General features: G+C 46.8%; 1 protein-coding gene across 5 annotated transcripts in view; it reads right to left on the bottom strand.

Moving 5' to 3' along the window:
- Nucleotides 1–17,606, bottom strand: part of FANCI (FA complementation group I) — a 25,302-nt gene extending 7,696 nt beyond the window's left edge. For 4 of the 5 annotated variants that reach the window (XM_040570495.1, XM_040570494.1, XM_040570493.1 and 1 more), the window contains exons 1-26: nt 17,479–17,606; nt 17,311–17,383; nt 16,647–16,777; nt 16,099–16,255; nt 15,963–16,020; nt 15,343–15,384; nt 14,884–15,007; nt 13,860–13,945; nt 13,545–13,677; nt 13,196–13,288; nt 12,571–12,707; nt 11,415–11,595; nt 10,746–10,833; nt 10,068–10,198; nt 9,340–9,410; nt 8,304–8,418; nt 7,841–7,963; nt 6,663–6,731; nt 5,300–5,401; nt 4,298–4,480; nt 4,081–4,202; nt 3,521–3,685; nt 2,680–2,859; nt 1,231–1,394; nt 784–860; nt 198–314 (exon numbers count right to left, since the gene is read on the bottom strand). In XM_040570495.1, coding sequence (XP_040426429.1) covers nt 198–314; nt 784–860; nt 1,231–1,394; nt 2,680–2,859; nt 3,521–3,685; nt 4,081–4,202; nt 4,298–4,480; nt 5,300–5,401; nt 6,663–6,731; nt 7,841–7,963; nt 8,304–8,418; nt 9,340–9,410; nt 10,068–10,198; nt 10,746–10,833; nt 11,415–11,595; nt 12,571–12,707; nt 13,196–13,288; nt 13,545–13,677; nt 13,860–13,945; nt 14,884–15,007; nt 15,343–15,384; nt 15,963–16,020; nt 16,099–16,255; nt 16,647–16,777; nt 17,311–17,383; nt 17,479–17,574 — 3,018 coding nt within the window. In that variant the 5' untranslated portion in view covers nt 17,575–17,606. Of the gene's footprint in view, nt 1–197; nt 315–783; nt 861–1,230; nt 1,395–2,679; nt 2,860–3,520; nt 3,686–4,080; nt 4,203–4,297; nt 4,481–5,299; nt 5,402–6,662; nt 6,732–7,840; nt 7,964–8,303; nt 8,419–9,339; nt 9,411–10,067; nt 10,199–10,745; nt 10,834–11,414; nt 11,596–12,570; nt 12,708–13,195; nt 13,289–13,544; nt 13,678–13,859; nt 13,946–14,883; nt 15,008–15,342; nt 15,385–15,962; nt 16,021–16,098; nt 16,256–16,646; nt 16,778–17,310; nt 17,384–17,478 lie in introns of those variants that run through there. The other variant, XM_040570496.1, reaches the window with a different exon arrangement.
- Between the last annotated feature and the right edge of the window lie 225 nt (nt 17,607–17,831).

Consider the following 17,831-nt stretch of genomic DNA (forward strand, 5'->3'; position numbering starts at 1 on the left):
CATTTGACAAGATAATGCTTGACAGCTTACTAAAACTGTTGTGTTGACATGGTCTGGTCTGCAGGAGAAGGCTAGAACATGAACACACACACACACACGTCAAAGCCCAGATCAAAGCCCTCAGATCTGGTAACGTTCTTCCCACACCTACGATTGCTACACACATCCTCACCCCCCCCAGGAAGGTTATGAAGTACCTGCTGAGACGTTGGGTCCAGGAGTTTGGACAAAGTGGAGAGAACGGTGACAAGTAACTGCGTTTCCTTGGAGTTGAAGTCATCTTCAGCACCGCTGAACTGGTTCACCAGAGACCTCTGATCATGGGGAGGAAGGACAGAGACACTGAGCACGCATGCTTGTTGCGGGGACGTTTTAAGAAGTAAATAATCAGAAGCTGCATCATATAAAAGAATTGGCAATGTTCAAGAATGACAAAGAATATAAAGAGAGGAATCTTCTCAGGAGCGCACAGATTTTTTTTTGAGTGCTTACTCAGAGGTCCACGTTTGATTCAGTGCGACTTCTACAACTTACTCAGGTATGTTTTATGCTGCATTGCAGGACCTTAGAGCTCTCTGAATACACGTGCACTTCAATCCTGCTCCGCACACTGCCCTGAAGAAGCCTTCCTTAAGGATCAGAAACTTTTCTGAACAGCCAATGACTCAGAGTGTCAGAGTTGCTAGTGTATACTTGATTCTATGGTCAAGCAAGAGAACTAACAGCATTTTCTGCCAGAATTACAAGTGCTTTGGAACACTTGCAGCACACGGTGGTACTTACCTGAAACTGTCGGATCTGGAAGGCAGCTTTCTCCGTGACATTAATATCCGCTTCTTCTGCGTCACCATCAGTAATATCTGGCAGACAGAGAGGTGCAGAAAAGAGCTAAATGCCAAGAGCAGAATACAGGATTTATTTCCAAAAGTAGGAAAGACTGCAACTGCTCGCAGCTAGGGAAGGAATACAGACGGTAAAACTGTGGTTTTACAAAACATGCTAAAGGCAAACCTCAAATAGAACACTATATCAGACCCCAACTATCCTCTGCTGACAGAGTGATAGCAGGTAAACATATCTCTGGAATTGGCATGAAAATCCATGGCTACTAAGCCCTCCTTGCTACTGAGGGACAAGGACTGGACCTCTCTAGCTATTTATGGATAAAGAACACACATGGGCTGGAACATGAAGGCTAGAAACCAGAGCAGAATTGTACCACATGCCTACCCAGGGCTTGTAGAAACTGGGGGATCCTTGCAGCGTACAGCTGCTGCACCGTGTTGAAGATCCGCAGACAACCTTCCAAGCACAGCAGGGAAATGCTTTTGCCTTTCTTCTTCCCAGACTCTTCAACAACAGTGGGAATTGAAGTGTACCTCCAAAGCAGAACCCTAGGGGATGGGAGAGGAGTTGACAACACACGCTCCAGTAAAGCTGGCTGCACAGTGCGAGAGCCTAGAACTCGGCTAATCACAGAATCTTCAGTTCATATTTTCAATATAACTAAATTGGAAAGTCTTTTTCCTTTAAGGAAGAGGAGGGAGAAGAGATCCACTTTAAAGGCTGTTTCAATGTGAGCCAAACAGCCACTGCTTTCTGCCTGCACAGCTACATAACTTAATCCTTCCCACATGCCAAGGGACCTTCCAATCCCAAGTCCATTTTTAAGGACTCCTTTCTTTCACGCAGTTTTCCTTCTGTCTCAGACTACCCAAACACTGACCACTGGTGTCAAATCCGTCAATGACAAGAACAGCTCATCTCTTGGCAGTTTAAATTTGTGAAATGTCAGCTATCTCCATAGGGCTCTATATAAATAAAATCAGAAAGGTAAATGCAGGCAAAGCAAAGTGAAAAGCTTCGAAGAAAGCTAAATTGTTTGGCCTAGAGGAGACATTTCTATTTGCAGGCAAACACCTTTTTCCTGCCCCTCTAACTGTTCTTGTTCCCTTTCTTATTCTCTCTCCTTTCTTCTCATTAGTTCTCTCTGCTGTGTAGATGAACTTACTCTATTTCCATATCCAATCACGCAAACATGTACCTCATATCTAGCCCCAGTGACTGCAACAAAAATAGCTTCATCTATGGGATGAGACACAAAATATACAGGTAATTTGTTTTTTGTGCTCCCTGCTGAGAGGGATCTGAAACAACCACTTGCACATATGACCCAGATCCTAAAAGACATTTAGTTGCTTAACATTCTCAGATTTCCAAAAGATTAGACGCCTGAGTATCTTCAAACACCTTGCAAATGTCCTAAAAAAATGTTTTCTGAAGCTGGTGTCCCTCTTATACCTGTTTTATAGTGAAGTGAATTTTAATTTCAGAGCTTTCCAGAGGCCTCAAGAATCTAGCCTGTAACCACGCTACCTCCCCTGTGACTATAAGTGATGAACCGAAAGTCAGAAAGAGGATTAAAATGAGAGTTTGATGTTGTTTGGTTCTTCCAGGCTAAAGTAAAAAGTTAAGAGTTGTATCACTCACTCTGGCACCCAAACCATAGTTGCTCCACTTGATTTCTCAGGAGCAAAGAAAGGCAACAATCTAATTCCAGTGATAATAACTGTTTCAGTTACAGACTGCATTCTTCTTTCAAAACCATGAGAATCTAAACTCCCCAAAATGCATTGCTGCTTTTCAGGGCTGATGACTGCACGTTCCACAGTGACTCACCGTGTGATTTTGCAGAGGTTCTGAAACATCTTCTCAGGATTTTGTCCGTCTGGTCCATCGGTTTGTCCCGTCTCCTCCAGCTGCTGCACCTTCTGCAGGGCTACACTGACAGCATAGCGCAAGAACTCTGTGTTGGAGCGCAGAACCACCAGGCTCTCCTCGTGGCTTTGGGCATTGTCCCTGAAGAATCAAGAGCACTGTCAGGGAATTGAGGATGCACTGAAAAAAGCACAGGGATGGCCTATCAGCACTTCGTCTCTTCACACCAGAGCTCAAGTCACAAGCAAAGCACCGTATAGAACAGAACTATCACTACACCTACTGCTTGCTTTCAGCTTGCCACATTAAATTCAAAACCTAAATATGCATTTACACAAAAAAGAACTCACTAGCTGAATCCAGGGTGGAAAAGACCCTTTGTTTTGGTAGCTTATAGAGAACACTTGGAAGACAGAGCTCTACCAGCATTTCCAAGTACACTAACTGGCACGGTTCAAATTGATATCAGACTCTGTGCCACAGAAGACTGGAGCTCAAACACTGGAACTTATTGACTGGGAACGGCCCAGGACTGTAAGAATAGGAACTCTCCAAACCTTTTAAGTCATAAGCAAGGTCCAGCAAAGCTGGTTGGTCAGTACCATAAATTTCATAGCTACAGTTCCTGCCTGGACTATGATGCTGCCCTCCAGACAATAAGTGCTGTTACCACAGAGGCTTTGTACAGAAATGAAAACGTCTGTATGGTGTACACAGTGCACAAGACCAGCCAGCATGCAGACACCAAGGAAGCAGCTCGTGAGCAGGCCTGAAAGCTACTCCAGGTGGGACAGCTTCTCACCTGAACAGAGCTGTGAGCAGAGTAGATACGAAACCCATGGACAGGAAGCTCCGTGCAGTTTTGTTGCCCAAGGCGGATTTGTTCTTTCCGGCTTTCTCCCTCAAGATTTCAGAGAGTTTGTTGTAACAGGTAAACAGGCCTAGGACATCCTCAAACTTATTCTTACTGCAATAAAGCAAAGGAAAGCATTAGAGGAGAAACTCCAGTCTTAAGGTTCCCCATTTGAAGCTTCAGCTGCCAAATTACACAGATACTTTCTAGATGATAAAACTATGACATGACATCTCCCTGCCTCCCTAACAGCATATACCTCATCCACTCCTTCTTGACCTGCCCTTCTACAAAATGTTATATCACATCTCCCACAACACATGACATTCAGAAGACACTCCCAAGGTTCTGTGAATATCTGTGCCACAAGGCACATACACTCAGAAAACATCATTCTGACTCTGCGTTGGGACTACTACCCTGTGCTTGCAGAGTCTGTGTCCTGCACTCCGAAGAGCAAGGCACAGCATAGCACAGCTAGTGCTAGAGGGTAAGATTTGATGTTTTACCTGAAATTCCCTATGTTGAAATTGTACTCAATCAGAACCTCACAAATTCCCATCACCTGGATGGCATAGATGTTATTCTTTACACCAACGCCAGAAGACAGAGAAAAATCTGCTGATTTATCCTAAGAAGTAAAGGAAACAAGTGAAAAAGTCATTTCAAAACCTGACAAGAACTCAGTGTCTTCTGTCACTGAGTCAAACTGAAAATCTGATTTACCAGTTCAAAGTCTTCCAGCTCACTCTTGATCATCCGTCGTGTGACAGATTCTAGCATCTCCTCAAAGTTTTGCTCAAATCCCACATCCTCCTCCTCCTCCTCGTCATCTTCAGCTCCTTGGCATAAACGCACGGTGCTCTTATACCAGGCTAGACAGTGTTGGATACAGCAGAGCAGATGGGCCTGAAGGAAGCAGCCACACAGTCACATTCAGCCTTCTAGAAAGAGATTGCTGTCAGATGAGGACAGCCCGTTCAACGTCACAGGCTGGACCATTATAGCTTGATGCAAAGAACCATAGGTGCCTTCAGAGGTTCATGTCAGTCTCAAGTATATACCTAATTCCCAGAAGAGGCTTTCTGTAACCCTGCACACAGTTAAAGAGTTCTAGCTTCAGATAGTATTGTCTGTGTGAGCTTGCCTACATAGGATGTACAGACTTAGCTCCCACAACCCAGCTACTTTAACTGTTGGAGGAGACAGAAAGGGAATTTCCAAGAGGGCCCTCACTGCAGCTGAAGTGTCTGCTCCCTTCCTGGGCGTGCTACTGCAGCACAGCATGGAAGCTTCCTTAGGGAAAAACAAAGCAATGAATTGGAATTTGTTCCCTTGGAAATCCTATGAATCGAGATCTCATCTGCACCAATATCAAAGGAACAAGATCAAAGGGCAGATTCTTCCCCCACATCACATGCTGCATGACTATTTTATGCAGAATTAAGTTGAAGGAGGAAAAATAACAGAGTGAGCTCAATAGAAGATAAGAGAACGACACTACTCCTCCTGCATTTTTCACACAGGTCCCCCAAACCACTTTGCTAACAAAGCTCTGATAGATAGCCTCAGGCAGGGGTGAAATGCCCAGCTCTATTGTCATTAAAAGAATTGCTCCAAGCTAGAAGGGGCTGAAGAAATACAAGGTATTCAGCTCATGTAGCAGCACAACTAAAATCCTATGGAACAGATGAACTCGCAGCTGTGGCCAGCCAATATAGCTCTTACCAGCGGTTCCTGCAGAAAGATTTGATCTCCTTGAGCCATAATACAACCCTCAAGTTTCAGTGGAGGTAGGAGGTCTGGCTGGGGCAAGTAATATTGTTTTATCTGCCACAGAAAACACGAAATAAAAATAACCAGTTACTTAGTAACTGAGCCTCTTGAGTTGTTTGAATACAGAATACGATAATCTTTTATCTCAGATTCTACAAAGGAGAAACCAGCACCATGGTAATGGGACCATACACGTAACTCAGCCACACCATCTGCTCTGCTAGTAATTAAAATCCCCTCTCCAGTTGCTCTCGTGCCTCTCAGCTAAAAGGCAAGGTCACTGCACTGAAACAAGTCTATCTGACCACTTCCTGTTGTGTTGCTTCAACACGCAACGCCACTTGTGTTTCACCTGCAGTGTTATCCACCCTTTAAACAGTGAGGAAAAGTAACTGTTCCTGTTGCCCGACCTCAATACTGAACGCTTGGCCCTGGTATAACATAAGCATCCTGGCCCAAGGATGCAGGCAGATATGGAGGCTACACTTGGCTCTACAACAAATCTGTGACGGACCGTGCTTGCACCAGGTCCTTGCTGTCCAGCACAGCACATGAAGGAGATATGCTCCAAGTACTGATGTAGGAATAGAACCAAATAGGGAAAGTTTGGCATATAATGATGCTATAAAATGGCACCCATTTGCACCAAATTCCCATTATTTGCCCTCTGCTACCCAAGAGCTGCCTTGGCTCTGTTCTTGTTCCCTTCTCAGGCCCTATATTGGTGTGGGAAAGCTGGAATTAGTCAGCATGAACTCTATGGATGATTAAAGGGAAGAAAATTACTTGTCTCAAAGAAAGCACAGCCTGTCCAATGGATTGAGGAAATGTGATTGTCTTGTTGCCATGAGCAACGCTGTTGGGGGATGAGTTAATCCTCCTAGATCCTACAAGGACTTGGGTACTCTCCCTATGGGAGGACAGCAATAATAATTACATATCCTTGGGGATGTATGGGAGGCTGACTGTTGTGCACTGCTAAGGAACGGGGAGCACACAAAACACTTCTCTGGGCATCAATTCCAAGATGCCGCAAGAAGTGTCAAGGATTGTAAAGGGCTCCAAGACATCATTTCTCTTCCATCCTGTGTCCTGAGACAGGATATGAACCCGTTTCCACAGATGTTTACCTAGTCTGCTTTCTCAATATAGCAGGGATTCAAACACCTCTCTGTAGAAGTGCCGCAGCACTTACACATCTTTTGAGTGCGTGGGAGAACTGTTTTCCTGATATTTAACCTAAATTGCTTGCTATGCTGGTCGCAGTGCGGAATTCTTAGTGCCTCTGCAGCCATGCCACAGAGCAGTACTTTACCTGAGACAAGAGCGTTTCCATTATAGAGCTGGCCAGCTGGGAGTTCCTGCGAAGGACATCGTAAAAACCCTGAAGACAGGAAGGAAGGACAACTTGGCTTACTTGACAAAGAAAAGGAACCATATGCAAAAGAAGTTTGCGTCACAAGACAGAAATGACCCTTTAGCACCAACCATGAGCAAACAACAATGCGCTCAGTGTAAAACCCCATACCTGGCAAAGCAAAGACTCAACAGAAAGAAGGTATGAATCAGAAAGAGCATATATTTCCTTGCAGGAGCCCTCTCACAAGCTGTATCTCCCCTAGCAGCAGTGGCATCAAGCCCAGAGTGACTTTCATTGCTATTTAACACCAGCACTAGATCCAACTTCAAACTGTGAAATCCTGTTTCAAAGGCAAAACAAGTCAGTGGGGAAACTGTAGGAGGCAAAAATCCTTTAGACTGAGAAATCTCAGTGGATGGATAAAACAAGCACAAGTTCTATAGCAACACTGAAAAACACATACAGAACTTGCAGCTCACTAAAGGTCAGTCCAACCAAGTCAAGAAGGAAACAAAATCTCTCTCATCTGAACAGTTTAACTTCTCTCAAGCTGGTACCCCACAGTTACCTCGGTTATGCACCCACAAATTGCTCTGTATATTAGGCCCGTTGTCACGAGAAATCTAAGAGAAAAACAAACCTTTAAAGGAGGCTGCAAAAGGATAGGAGAAAAAACAGACCCCTGATGCAATCTTTAAGGATGTTTCCCCATACTCTCCGAGGAGGGCTTTCTTTGGAGCTTGGTGTTAACAGAGCTACACTGCTTCCATCCAGTGCCTGCCATAACACTGCTCCCCACTGGGCATCAAACATGCTTCCCATCTCCTTGGCCACGCCAAAGGAAGAGAGACTTTGATTTTTACTCTTAAGCAATGCACGAGACAAGGAAAATACATTAACATGCCTTTGGGCTTATGATGGTCCAAAATAAAAAACAGCAGAAGGACTGAAGAAAGAAATGTATTTTTTTTAATCCAGTCCCTGGTACAAGTACGTGTCCCAGGAAGAACATAACTGAGATGATGGGTCATTTTCTACAATAACGTAATCATTATTTACCTGGGGCTACAGCAGAACCAGACTACAGAAGAGCTACTGACTGTTTAAAAGGAGGCCAAAGAAACCATGTTTACCTCATATAACATGAGTCGGACATCCGCTTGCTGGCTCAAACATCGCCTCAGGCTGCCCAGGATTTCGAGGCAGAAGGCCTCGTTAGCTGCAGAATTATAGCAGGCATGAACATCTGCCTGGACCTGAGATGGAATATTAGTCACGTTATACTGGTTACGGCTCTCAAATAGCACAAAAGCAAGGTGAAAAGGGGCCTGACCCCTAAACAGTCACTGAAATAGTCATGAAATAAGCATGCTGCCGGGCAGCGTGCTGTAAGAGATAATGACTCTGAGAAACTACATCCCCAGAGCAGCTTGTCTCTGCATGCTGCATTTCCAAAAGTTCCGCTTCCAGGACTAACCCTTACTCAAGTTATATCTCCATTTTGGGGAAACACAGCACTCCAACTCGTTTCAAACTGTGTCTGTTAGGTGCAAGACTGTCGCATACCTGCACCAGAGACTGCAGAACAGCACTTACCTGAGTGGCACCAATGGCCTGGCTGCACTGGGAAGAAGTCAAGCTGCCCAGAATCTTAAAATTTCTTAACAGAAGCAAAAAGCCAGCAACTGCAGCTTTACGAGCATCGAGCTGCCTGTGAGTCAGGGGGAGAAAAGAGAAGCATAAGGAAAAAAGGAAGCAAGAATAACAACATAAGAACAACTCAGCTATGAAAAAGGGTCCACAAAAACACAGTGCCTGGGCCCACTGGCTCTGTATTCCCCAAGAGGACAACACAGCACCGAGCAGTTAAGAGGCTGGGAGCTTGCTGGGAACTCCTTTGCTTTACACTCCCAGCATTTTATTTCCTTTCTGCCCTTCCAATGCTCACACTGAGGGAGAGCCCCAGACACAAGCATTAAACATCCCCTGAAAACTGGAATAGAAGCATCTCGCAGAGCTCTTCTCAGAGGTGCAAAATTCCTCAAAAAAAAAAAGCTATTTCGCTTTGCTCACTGAAACCCCAGATCTTTTCCCAAGACCAAGTCCCTTGCCTTGAATAATAGTGAATTACGAATTCTGTTTCCATAACCAGGCAGCCACTGCCCCACAAAACCCAGTCTACGATCACAGCATTACAAAGACAGCAGGATGTATTTATTGCTCAAAGCATTACCAAGACAACAAGCCTGCTTCTCTACCATTTTGTAAGAGATCAGAATGCTGAGATGCCACCTTCCCTCTGCGTCAGTGGTTCCTTCTAGACTCTCCCTAGCATCTGGATGTACTCATTTGTAGAGAGCATGGGATTGGTTTTAATTTTGCCTTCTTATTTGGAGTTCCCAACAACCTTCTGAATTTCCAAAGACCTTTCATGTGGGGGTTGGGATCTCTCAGCGGGTAGAGCTGTGACTGTATTGCAGCCCTAAGGCCGAAGGGACAGATGTCACCATTAATTATTGGAAGAACACAGTAAGACGACACATAGCCAAAGCAAACAAAAAATTCTTCTGCTCCAAAAAATTACACATAGGAGTTGCAGAAATCTTTTCAAAGAATCCCTTTCCCAGCTTACCTGGAAAAGATAGCTTTTTGGAGAACCAGTATCAGGGAGTCCCTCACTGACATGCTGACTTTGAGCAGGGGCTGGAAAGGAAAATATACTTTGGAGAGAAAAGCACTAAGGCATGCCAAGCCCTTGGTGCATATGAGCTCATCTTCCTCAGGCCCATCTGGCCCTGCATTTCCAATACTGTCATCGGTACAGTAGGGAAACCAAAACATGTCAAAACAGTGTAATATAAAATTAAACCCAGAGAGCTGTAGCAGCAGGACACCTTAGCAGGTTAGTGAGGACACAGCGCGAGGGTTTGGGAAATGACTGCTATAACCAGTTTGGACTAAAGAGGTAGAAGTTGAACCCCAGGGCAATATCTCAGCCCAGTCAAAGAGAAATACTGACATGGAGCTTGGAAGGAGAAAAAAACAACGATGGCAGCTACAGCTGTTGATCTGGACCCATATACCTAGGTTTCTACACTGTGGAGCATGTGGGCATCTTTCAGATGAAAGGTCAGCACAGAGCAGTTCCAGCACCGTTCCTAACGGCACCATGTTTTTTGCTAGAGGGCACGTGCATACCCATGCTTGAAGAACAGTTCCGTGCTACATTGAACAACCTACAGCAGAGCATTACGGCTTATTTTACAAGAAAGGTTGTTAGCTCATGCATGTAATTGTGGCCTGGAGCTATCGCTGGAACTAAACTAACAAGGGCATTTATGGAGAAATGCAAAGCCTTACCTGTACTGCCCGGAGGAGCCCTTGCACTGTGTCAATGGGCAGAAAAGATAAATTGTCAAAGGTCTCTGTGACTCTGGAGGATGAATTCTGAAGCACAAGAGGAGCAGACACAACAATATTGGACAGCAAGTCTGAAAAATAAAATGACAAAAGGAGCAGCTGCTGCCAAGGGGCCAGAAAAGTCTATATTAGGAAAGAGAGCAAAAGATTTCTGTAGGGTTAACAATTACAGAATAATCAAAGCCCTTCCATCCCTTGGAGAAGTCGTAATAGGATGAGCATTGATAACCTGAGCTCTACGGCAGGCACAAAGCGCAACACACTCACAGCCTGGCTGCAGGGCCTCGCCCCACCAGAGGGCACTAAGGTATAAGAGAAGAGGCTGCAGCACAGGCATCTCGGCAGCCCCAGGGACTCCCGGGCACCTACCCAAGGCTGACAGGAAGGCAAGCCTAGGAACTGATGGCCACCAACTTTCTGTGCGTCAGCCATTCCACGGCAACCGCCCGAAAACATTTTTCACCTGCGACAAACGCAAGGTGATCCGAGGCTGACACCTCAGTGAGGAGCAACAACAGATTTTCCTGGCTTCGGGTCACTTCAGCAGGAACTTAGCTTCTGAGAAGCTATGTTTTGAAGCGTTCACAGAGCAGTACACAATTCTCTCTTTCCTGTTACCTATGAAGTGGCTGACAGGAGATGCTGCTTTCGTGAGGACTCTGTTCAGGACCTGCTCAAGAACATCACTTCTGATGGGCTCGTGGACCTGAAATGACAGACGACAACAAATAAAATCAAAACCTACACAAACGTAAGATATTCCTGTACACCAGAACACAGGCATTGTCCTGTACAAAGCAAATCCATCCAGATCTAAAGGCTAAACTGGGACTGGTTGTCAGAAGTCCCTTTTTCAGCTGAATTCAGACAGGCTGATTCAGGTTTCATCCCGGTCCAATCAGAACCAGCCCATCAGCGAGGCACACGCAGTACACTTGAAACACAATGGGGTCAAATTGTCTGTGGGATGCAAATTTACCACTTCAGTGAAGATGCTGGTTTCAATCCCACATCTGTCACATTTTCTTTGTGCCTCTGAATCTCTCTACCTTCTCTGCAGTCTCTCTTGTGCAACAGTGATTACACAAGCATCATGCTAGATGGAACACATTAGGATTGGGTCTTTGTGAAGATGACCTCTTCCTGCTGGACAGGAATAAAGAGGAAACCAAATCCTGTCTGTGAAGCGCTCGTGATGGATACTGTAGGCAAGGTTTTGACACCATTTACCAAGGGAGAATAAGAACAGTTTCCCCCTGCAAAAAAACTCTCCAAACCATACGCTACCTTAAATGTTTCCAGCAGGATACTTGCTCCCAGTCTGCAAGCCTGCTGGGCTGGTGCTTTTGAAAGGCCACAATTGGTCTCAGCAGCCTTCCCTCCAAAGGGCTTTTTTGGTTCATACGATTCCATTAGGCTGAAGCCGAGATCCACCAGGCCCTGAGTAACGTAGTCCCAGCCAAATGCACTGGGGAAAACATGCAACAGACCAGGAAAGAAACAACTTAGTCACAGAAAATACTTATATTAGAGCAGTCTGTATTAAAATCTTCCAGTCATTCCAGATGCAGAGCAGCAGCAAGAGATGCTTGCTCACCCAAGGAAGGTACCATCCCTCTCAGCCCTGTGACTATCCTTAGGTTGAGGGGCAGGTGCTCAGCCCGCACATTTTGCGTTCCTGGCTCTCCAGCCATCAGACTTCTTTTCCAATCCAAAGGTTTCCTTCCTATGGGAAGTGGTGTGCACTCTGACCTCATCTCAGTGAGACACCGGGCTGCAGCCTGGACGCACGGATCCTACAGATCCTGAGTCTTCAAGGCACAGAGGAAGGCAGAAGAGGAATGCCTTACATCAAACTAAAGGACAACTGATGACAGATCACAGAGCTATCCCACAGGATGTTTAAAGGACTAACCACGTGGAGGAAAGTAAACAGTCAACCTATCACTCATCCCTTGATCAGAACACAAACTACAGCAGGCAGCATGACTCATACCATCAGTTTCTCTCCTAGTAAGAAACAGACAGGGTTCTGATCAGTGTAGTCCTCTGTACCACCAGATGCTGAGATTTGGGGTGGAGGAGGCACATTTACACATCTACGTTTGTTTGTTTAAATTCACCAGTAGAAAACTGTGATAGAATCATAACATCAAAAAAGCTGGGGTTGGAAGGGATCTTAAAGATCATCCAATTTCAACCCCCCTGCTATTCCACTAGGCCAGGTTGCTCAAAGCCCCATCCAACCAGGCCTTAAACACTTCCGGGGATGGGGCATCCACAGCTTCTCTGGGCAAAAAGATAGAGACTTTGGATTTTGATGTTGGTCCCTGCTGGTAACAGGTCAGCAGCAAACATGCGATCCCAGAGCATTCCAGCAAGGCTGGAACACTCTCCCTCCCCAAGCCTGCTGAGCGTTCTGCAGCGCACAGCAACAACTCACCTATTTTTCACCACCTCCAGAATCACAGCTGTTATATCGTATTGTTGAGGAAACAAGTCCCGCAGAAACTTGGAGGCCTGCAGGAACTGCAGGTCCTTGCAGCTTCTCGTGATTGATGTTTTCAAGAAATCAAATATCTGGAACATAAAATCACTGAGCATGAGGAAATAATCTTTGAAATGGGATCTCTATAATCCTGGGCACGTTCCAGTGCAAGCACCAGGCAGAACACAAGTCTCGGTACAACCTGCCAAAAACCTTAACTCACTTCTTTCTCAGGACAAATACACCAACCTCATTAAGTGTCTCAGAGAAGGTAATTTGCTGCCAGATGCACTTCAGGTGTCTACCACAGAGTCAAAACGTGAGAGAAGGAAGACAATGCTTTTCTTCTCACCCTACAACGTTTGGCCCACAGGCATCATGATTCTGGAAAATTCTGACATTGTTCTGGAGTCTTTTATAGTGTTTGGTAAACTACAGTGTACTGATGATCTGCCTCCCTACCAGCATCCCAAAAACACTTTTAATCTGATCCTGATGAGACTATGATCTAACTGCTCTTCCCTTCTTGTACAGGGCTGTGTACACTGCCATTGAAGTTCTCTATATTTATCACACGTACCTGCTCTTGCAGTCTGTGTTTTACTGCAACTGACAGCAAAAGAGCCACACTGAAGGGACATAGAGCTTTACCAGGGTCCTTCTGTTGCTCAGTCTAGAAAATAGTAAGCAATAGTTAGAAGGCATGCTATCTTTACCTGCAGCATCCCACAGATCGAAGAAAGTTATCAGGCTCCTATCACACTGCTGTTGTGGCACAGATGGGAACACGTCTCTTTACACATAACACTTCATGAAATCATAAAATGGCCATAAAAATGATTAGATCCCTTCTAAAGATAACCAGTGTTGATTTTAAAAGCTCTGCTTCAACACCTTCAAGAACAGTGCCTGTTCCATCTCTGTCATACCTTTAGATGTTTGATTAACTCCTCGCCTAGGTCCTGATCCAGGTTGATAACAGAAATGATATGGAGAATAACAGTGCCCTCCACGTGGCGGAGCTGGTCTAGGGGCACTGTGGCTACCTCAAGGTCCATTGATCTGTAAGGTTTATCAGATTAAAAAAAAAAAAAAAAGAGCCATCCAATGCCACAAATTATTGCTTAGGCGTCAGGGAGTATGTGCTTGCACGAGGTCTGACACATTCAGCAGTACCGGGCAGGGCAAGGGTGACTGTAAATACCCAGGCTGTAAAGAAAGGGGATGACAGAGAAAGAACTTACTGTGGAACCCTCTGTTCTTCCTTCTGTCTCTTGTCCAACTGATTGAAAAAACCGATGATTCCTTCCAAAACAGTCTTCTTACTGCCCTGCAAGAAAGGACATTACGTTATGCAACTGCATGGTCTGCAAGATCCCGGAGAGCTACACTCTATCCCCACACCAATTACGAATGTCATGGTATCCTTTATTTCCCTTCATAAATTGCTGAGGTGCTGGAAGGCTCCTGCACTGCTCACTTCCAGATGAAATGATGAATGATGATTTTAGTTTGTCCCCTTCTTTTGACCGCACTTATTGAAGAGTTGCAGAAGCTGAATCTCTCACAGCTTTTTGTTTTGTTCCAAGTTTTTATTAATGGGAAAGGATCCTTTATATTATAATCAATAAGGAAGGTTTTCAAACCCCTAACTTCATATATATATAATCACATTTTGGCCAGTGGACACAAACGACCTCCTGTAACACACAGGTATTTGTCTTTGTCTGGACCATTTTGGCACGTACTCAGTCACAAACAAAGCAAAAGAGCCAGATCGCTCTGACAAAGGGCAGATACGTCGCTGGCAGCCTCCGCCTGCAGGACAAGCAGAGGAGGTGAGACGTTTCCAGTACGAGTCACAGGACAAGCCAGAAGAGTTATACCGCACGAGCCAATATTACACTAGAAGCGAGCAGGCCACAAAGAGTGAGCAGACCCACGCTTAAGAACACTGAAAACAACCCACTCGGCTGTCTCCTGGGTCTGAGCTCATCCCTTATTTCCCAAAGGTTCCCTGCTACGATTCCCCATAAGGAAGAACAAGGTTATTTCCTCCTCTGAGCATTCAGCTTCTTCAGGCTAGAGGGAGATAGAGGAGAAAAAAATACACCACCACCACCACAATGATGTCCTGCTGTGTCCTGCTCCCCACAGCACATTGGGAGCAATCAAAACCCCTCCCAAAATCCAGCCTGCAGCTCAGCTCGTGTATATTTTTTCCTGTGATGCATGCTCAGGAGGAGGCCATCTCCCGTGAGCCTTTACCTTAGCAGAAAGCAGCAGCAGCTGATAGACCAGGGGGGGAATTTCCTGCAGGTCTAATTTGGAGAACATCCTAAGGACCTTTTCCACCACAAACTGCAGCTCCTCTCCTGACAGTGGAATATCCCTGTTGGGCCAAAGACGCAGCCTGATCATTTCCATAAATTTCCTTCAGAATCCCCCAGTAGATTCAACCCATAACTAGACAACGAGTTAACGTACAGGCAGGCAGGAAGCGCTCCCAAAGTTCTCACCAGAACACAGATCACCCAGTACCCAAGCACTGTCCCAGGATACCATTCAACCAATCTGACGTGGACGTTCATTGACCGAAACATCCACGGGGTGACGCCTGGCACGCTCAGACAATTTGTACTTTCCCCAAACTACCTGTGGAATGGGACGTGGGCATAACCGCAGCACAAGAAAGCACCGATGCTTGCTGAAGGAAAAAAGAATTACCTGAACATGTTGGCAAGATGTATTACGCTCTGAGGATCCCACCTGAGAAAACAAAAGTTTTCCAGAAAACTGAGTGGAAGCAGAATTATTGTTTACCCCTTTACTCAGTTTCCCTGTTTGTTACTTCCTGATATTAAGATCAGAAGCCAAATTTCCAACCCGAAATCACCAGTGTCACCCAAATTACCCAGACTTAGAATGGTTCCCAACTGCCCTGGCCCCCACAATAACAAATATCAAGAAAGGAATACAGACAAACACTTCCTGAGACCAACTCACGCAACACTATTACAAGACCTGGGAACAGGGTGTTCCTTTGCCCGTCCAGCCAGAGAGGACACTGTCACGGGGGGCACAGATTCAAAGACGACAGAACAGGACACGGACAGCGCCACCCAACTCGTCACGGTGTCCTTCTCAAAGCACGACGCGAAACACACTGTTTTGACACGTAACTAAGGGGATGACGGGGCTACGGACACATCTAGCAACTGCAGATTTGGCTCTCACCACACCTCTGGGGTGTCACAGGGAGTTCTGTAAAAAGCCCAGACAGAACTAGGCCCTGACTGAGTTTTTACCAAACTAACGCACAGCGGAGCTGGCAGACAGGTACGTACTTGCTGGAGCAAAGAGTATTTATCAGCTGTTTCTTAAACTCTTCCCCATTCAGTTCACCTAAAAAAGCAAGAGTCTTTTAGGAGTACACTCCAGAGGGAGAGAGGAGAGGCTGGCAGGAGGAGAAGAGAAGGTTACCTTTCCCATAAGCCAGGCTCTCCTTCGAGCTGGCCAATGCAGTAAGAACAGTGGAAAACAGCTCCAAGGATTTCCCGTTAGACAGGCTGCCTCCCTTAATAACATCAACAAACAGGGTGGCAAGTTCAGCCAACGCGTGGCCTGGCAGCTGGCGAACCTGGGAGAAGATGGAATAACATGAAAGAGCCTGGGGCAGACACGGGAGCACTCCTCATACGTGTCCACGTGGTCACCAAACACCAGAAAAGGACGACATTTCTCACAGTGCAGCTTGTCTAAAGGGGGAGTTCGCCCCACGACCTCTGTTTCACGCTGTCTTTAACGGAACAGAGCAGTTAATCAAGTGAAGGCAATTATGATTTTGGAGTCTAAGTCTAGATATCCAAAGATAACCACATTTTCACACACGGCAAGTTCCAAGACCAGCTTAATCTAGGGCAGATCCGTGGGCAGGACACAGCTCATTTTTCTCAGTGGTGAAGTACTCAGTGTACTTACTAGGGGACAGGCGGCAGACCCCAGGAGAGCCAGCCCGAAGGAGCTCCTACCTCCAGCATCAGCAGCCCTATGATTTCGGACGCCTTGCTCAAGTGCAGATCCCCTGACTCCACCAGCGGGACACAGTGCTTGTAAACCTGCAGCCTCCTGAGAACGCCACTCGGCTGGGAACACGGGGAGCCTTATAATGAGAAAACAAAGGAAGACAAAGAATGGAAACGAGGTTACACAAATAACAACGCGTTACTAAACAGGAAATTTGCAGGGCTAAACTGTCACTCAGCTGCAGCTCCCCATTTTATATCTCTGACAACACAGATAAAAAACAGAGTACAGGAAATGAGAATCTCTTGGATAAAACTGCCGAAACACTCAGCCCTCTTATCACACAGTGGTTCTGCCGACCTGCCCTCTGAGCTCGAGAAGTGGCAGCATTTTGAGGCGAACCACTTGGGAACTGAGCTTCAGCGGCCAGCTGGTGAAACACACCTACGTACTGGCAAAAGTAAATCCCATATAGAATACGGTCATCAAAAACGCGTTACTCTAGCCCCCCATTCCCCCCATAACTACCTTCTGGTGTCACATCCCGCTTACACCCGCCTGGCCCTCACCAGAGGCGACCCTCACAGCCCGTGCTGCTGCCCACTGCCCTCACCCAGCCGGCCAGCTCACCGTGCCCGCCCCCAGGGACACAGCCCCGGGGCCACCCACCTCTGAAGATCCCCCTCAGCAGCGCCGCCGTCTCCCTGCCCCTCAGGGCCTGCTTCGTCACCATGTCGCCCAGCTGCAACGAGAAGGCCATGCTGCCAGCCGCCCCAGGCCCCGCCAGGAGGGCCCCCGGCTCGGGGGAGGGGGTGACGGGGGGCCACAACCGCGCACCTCGCCCTCCCCCAGGCCCTGCAGGGCCTCCTGGAGCCGCTCGGGGCCCTCCTCGGCCGCCAGCGCCAGGACGCGCTGCGCCATGGCCGCCGCCATCTTGCCCGCCAGCCCGAAACTCCCGCCCGGAAGCGCCGCCCGTCACCCGGGCGACAGCTCCCGCCCCCCGCCCTTCACTTCCGTTGGCCTGAGGGAGACCGACCCCCCTCCTCCCCCCCCCCTTCCAACCCCCAAGGTCGCGGGTTCGAGTCCCGCCCCCGGCTGCTGTGCGGGGTGCGGGGCTGTGGTGTTGGGTGTCTGTGGGGTGCGTGGGGACACGGCGAGCCCTCGGCACGCAGCGACCTGTCATGCGTCGT

This window comes from Cygnus olor, chromosome 11, assembly GCF_009769625.2.
Source record: "Cygnus olor isolate bCygOlo1 chromosome 11, bCygOlo1.pri.v2, whole genome shotgun sequence".
In the NCBI taxonomy this organism is placed as follows: Eukaryota; Metazoa; Chordata; class Aves; order Anseriformes; family Anatidae; genus Cygnus; species Cygnus olor.